This window comes from Elephantulus edwardii, unplaced genomic scaffold (assembly GCF_000299155.1).
Source record: "Elephantulus edwardii isolate Elephantulus edwardi_28Jun2011 unplaced genomic scaffold, EleEdw1.0 scaffold00236, whole genome shotgun sequence".
NCBI lineage: Eukaryota > Metazoa > Chordata > Mammalia > Macroscelidea > Macroscelididae > Elephantulus > Elephantulus edwardii.
This window is the reverse complement of record NW_006399986.1, coordinates 3,902,991-3,907,414: the sequence shown is the minus strand read 5'-3', so window position 1 is coordinate 3,907,414 and position 4,424 is coordinate 3,902,991. Positions and strand designations below refer to the sequence as shown.

The window sequence follows — 4,424 nt, the reverse complement described above, 5'->3', positions numbered from 1 at the left end:
GTAATCGGGATGGGTGTGTCAGAGGCAGTGACATTGGCATAGGATAGAGCAGGGTTCAGGGCTGTTGTACATAGGGTCGCTATGAGTCGCAAATGACTCGACGGCACATAACAACAACAACAACAAGAGTTGTATATTTGTTTACAGCTATAATGACATCTCCTGTTACCTGTTCTTTCTACCTGCATTTACCACTGGATAGTTCTCCTGCTTTCCTGTTCTCACCACCACATTTCTTTCGCCCCGGACTCTTATTTCTGTCTCTTTTTCTTGCGTCGCCTGTTGCCTCTTTTCCTCTACCTGCAAGACTATTTTGTACACTGAGGCCTCCTTTTTGCCTGCCTCGTTTCCATGTATCCCAGGCCTGCACTGTTCTGCCCGCTGCCACATTTCTGAATCTTGCTGTCTCATTTCTCCCTCTGCCCTATGTCTCTGGCCTGTTCCTTTCCTCTTGAGACTGTGGCCTTGGTTCTGGGCCTGCTGCCCGGGTTCTCTCGGGCCACCAAGCAGTCACACCCCTCAGAAGCCTGGCTGGTCCCTGCAGCGGGGTGGGGGAAAGAGCTGGCCTAGGGCTCCACCCCCTTCCAGCTGTTGTCTGCCCTTTCGCTGGGGGGTCTATTCTTAGGCCCCCAGCACGTGGATAGCAGCTGCCTTGGGGGAGGGACCAGGCTGCCCTGGGGTCCCCTCGGGACACTGCCCGGTGTGACTGGACTCCAGACCCCACCCCGAACCAGAGGCTCTGAATGAATGAAGGCAGGCAGGGCTTTCTTTGTCCTTCCCTGACCCTGATGTTGGTCTGTGCCCTCATCCTCCTCTTCCCGGCCCCTCTTCTGGAACAATCTGAGCCCACCCTGGCACTCCGGGCCTCTCACTGTCTTTCTTTAACCTCCGCATCACCTCTCTGTCCATCCTACATTGTCTTTCCTAGGTCTGTCCATCTCTCCCCTCTCTGTCACTTCTCCTTTCTCTTCCTCCCTTTGATATTGGCTTTTCTCTCTGAAAACACCCAGCTACTTACCTACTACCCGAGCCCTGGGGCCACCACCACCTTGGGGGAACACTTGCCCAGCCCTCTTTCTCCTCCTGCCCCTCTCACCATCCAGCAGTGACACTCCTAGCTCAACTCTGTTAATGGTGATGATTAATCATGCCACCTTCCCAACACCCGCCTCAGGTGAATGCTGCTGGCATGTCCATTACCAAGTTGACACAGCAAGGAAGTAGAGAAGCTGCACTTGAACTCAGGGTTCTAGAACCTGTACTTCTGTCCATCTGTCTGACCTACACCTGTATGACACCCCTGCTCCTCAGAGTTCCCTTTTCAGTCTGTCCTGTCCCTGCAGTTCATCTGTTCAGCCACCAAGGATCATGGGGTCCTCCATCTACTTGAGTGTCTACCTAGGAAAGTACTGGGGCATCCCTCACTGTCCCTCCCTCCCTGAGGTCATTCTGGTCCTCTCCCTTCTGTGTCTGCTGCTCCCACCCTGACTGGGGGGTCCTGCTGGCCACCCCCACCCCTCTGCCTGACCCAGTCCCACCTTGCAGCCTTTGCTGTTCATGGACTCCAGGGTCCTCTTTAGGGCCGGGGTCGGGGGCTCCAGCAGTTCCACCTGGGTCCTCACTCCTTGCTCCGTGTACGGCCCGACCAGGTAGTAGTTATCACCCCATTCATCGCCCGTCACCTTGGCCTTGGTCTGCAGCACCGTGTAGATACCACCCACTGTGGACCCAAGAGCATGAGGCCAAGTCCCAGCCGACCAAGGTCTGGAGGTCTGGGACCTGGGGCAGGGGCACGAGGGCTCTGGGAGCCTAGATTTCCAAGTGAGAGGGAGAAAGGGCGTGAGGGCATTAAGACTCCTGGGTTGGATGAAAGAGGGGGCTGGGGACTTGGGCTCCTAGTTCTGAAGGAGGAGGAGGCTGGGGATGGGACCCCAGGTTCTGAGAGAGGAGGGGGGCTGAGGACTTGGGGCACCCAGTTCTGAAGGAGGATAAAGGAGGAAAGAGGAGTTCAGGACAGTGATCAGAAGGGGAAAGAGCTGGGAACCCAGACACTCTGCACCTGGAGGAATTAATTACCTGGGGTTCAGAGGACACCAGAAGCTGAAGCTTCCAGGGGCTTAGCTCCAAGACCCCAACTTAGAGGAGCTGGGTGTCCATGCCACGGTGGGGGGTTACAGAGAAGCCCTCGCCATGGCCCAATTCACATCCCCACAGTTACTTAAGAGAAGCCTGATGTGTCACTCCAGCTCCCCAGGGACCCTGCTGACCTGTCTCCCAGTCTCCTCTCCCCCACTGGGGGACCCAGGCACACCAAGCCCAGCCCATTCCACAACTCCACCCCAATTTCAGGGACCTCTCTGAACCCAGGCCCTGGCAACCCATGACTCTCTCTGTTCACCAACCTCACTCTCTGGGTGAGAGACCTACACCCTTTCTCCCCCAAGCTCCAGCCCTTTCCTTCCTTCTGAGGGGGCCAGATGGCTGAGTGAACCCCTAGGATTTAAGCCTCAACTTCCTTCAAATCCCAAATCTTGAGGCCCTTGGAAACCCAAGACACAGAAATCCAGGCCCCCAGCCACTCCCATCCTAGGGCCCAGCCCCTGACCAACTTAGGACTTCCCAGCCTCCCCTGAAGCAGTACGCATGTGTCTAAGGCCACAGGCTTCTCTCCTCCCAGGAACCTACAAGGCAGGCCCCCATTCTCCTATCCCAGAACCTCAAAGCGCAGGTCTCCAGGGCGGGCTTCCCGGGTCCACGCACCAGAACTTATACAGCTTCTCCACATCCCAAGTTAGCTCTTTCACTCACCCTCCTGGAGCATGTACCAGGGACCCCATGCACTTCTGACTTTTGCACTTTCTCAAGACCCTTCCCTAACCGTGTTTCTCGGAGCCCAGTCTTCTCGATCTAGGGATCCAGCCGAATAGCCCCTCCCGTGCAACCACCCGGGACCTGGGCATCTAACTTCTCATTTTAATCCAGGAGACCCACCTTCTCCCGGGGTTCAGGACACACATAATCTCCCCAAGGGCATAGGAGTCACAGGCTTCTTGTCCAGGACAAGAGAGTCGTGTCACTCAGCTCCGTTCCTTTACGATGCAGAGCTCTGGAGGCCCCCGCCCCCCCATTCCCAAGTGCCCTTCCTGTCCAGGGCCAGGTGCCTGGTGTGCTCACCCTTGTTGGCCACCTCCCAGGCCACTTCGAAGAGCACTGTGTTTTCCAGGTCGAATTCATCCTCCCACTCCTCCAGTCCGGGCAGTGAGGATATGGACAAACTGCGGCTTAGAGGCATGGCTAGCACAAGAAGGGGAGTCTGGGGGCCACAGGTGGGGGCCCTGAAGGTGTGCAGGGAATGCACCGGGCAGGGCGTGGCACTCAGTAGCTGGTGTCCAACGGAAAGCTTGCAATACCCTCTCGGCTTCCTATTGCACGACCGCACCCCCCAGCTCGTCAGCGCTCAGACCAAGGCTGGAGGCGGCCACAGCGTCACTGAGCCTCCTGGCTCGGCTGCAGTGAAACTTGCGGCCGCCAGGAGGCGGAACCCGCCCCCCGGATGACGCTATTGGCCCGGATCCGGGGGCGGGGCGCCCGCGTCTGCTCATTGGTTTAGAGCGTCGGGCTCACTCTGGGTTCCCAAGGCCCTAGTAGTCGACGCACGCCGTGGGGGGCGGAGTTATTACTATACTTCTCGGAATCGATTGGCGCCCAAGACTGTCAGTCAGAAGCTGGAGGCCCCAAAGCGGGGGAGAAGGGAAAGAGCGAGGGTGGGATGTGAAGGAAAGGGAGCGTGGAGGACGTGTGGTGGCCCAGTGTTAAGAAAAGAGGAGGAGTCAGGAGGCATTGGGGAGGGACCTAGAAGGTCCAGTCCTCCGTGGATGGGAGGTGCCGATAGCGTGATGCCACGCCCCTTTAAGAGAGTATTTACATATTCATGAAGATCAACCACCGAGACATTTGGAGGACTTGCAAGCCTAGAGAGGCCGGGACGCCTCGCTCCTAGTGCGCTTCAGCTTCCGCCAGGGTATTGGCGGTTAGTGAGCATCATGGCAACCGTGGTGAGTGGTGGCTCGTGCATAGCGGATCCGCATGCCTGAGTCACGGGGACAAGGGGACTGGGAGATGGGACTCCTGGGTCCGAGGGAGGAAGGGACGGGGAGGGGGGGGAAGGAGGGGAGTTTTACTGCAGAGCCTGAGAAAGGACGGACTGGGACCTGATCTCTGTGCTCGGAGGGAGGACAAGTTGGGGGCTCTGCCTTTTGGGTTTAAAGGAGGAGACAAGGGCCTGAACTCCAGGGCTAAAGTGAATGTTAACGACCTCAAGGGTTATGTCTGACCCCGTCATTGCTATGGAGATTGCAGCACCCAGAATCCTGTAGGGCCTTCCCCTCCTGCGCCGTCCCTCCACCCTCCCAGGCATGATGTCC

The 4,424-nt window shown here is 57.6% G+C and overlaps 2 protein-coding genes across 2 annotated transcripts in view; one reads left to right on the top strand and one right to left on the bottom strand.

Annotated features, from left to right (window-relative positions):
* GYS1 (glycogen synthase 1 (muscle)) overlaps positions 1 to 3,534 on the bottom strand; it is a 37,832-nt gene extending 34,298 nt beyond the window's left edge. The window contains exons 1-2 of the mRNA XM_006898739.1: positions 3,175 to 3,534; positions 1,539 to 1,720 (exon numbers count right to left, since the gene is read on the bottom strand). Of these exons, the coding sequence (XP_006898801.1) occupies positions 1,539 to 1,720; positions 3,175 to 3,292 (300 nt within the window). The 5' untranslated portion in view covers positions 3,293 to 3,534. The remainder of the gene's footprint in view (positions 1 to 1,538; positions 1,721 to 3,174) is intronic.
* Positions 3,535 to 4,036: 502 nt separating this feature from the next.
* The window catches only part of RUVBL2 (RuvB-like AAA ATPase 2), a 16,153-nt gene continuing 15,765 nt past the window's right edge, over positions 4,037 to 4,424 (top strand). The window contains exon 1 of the mRNA XM_006898681.1: positions 4,037 to 4,055. Within this exon, the coding sequence (XP_006898743.1) occupies positions 4,044 to 4,055 (12 nt within the window). The 5' untranslated portion in view covers positions 4,037 to 4,043. The remainder of the gene's footprint in view (positions 4,056 to 4,424) is intronic.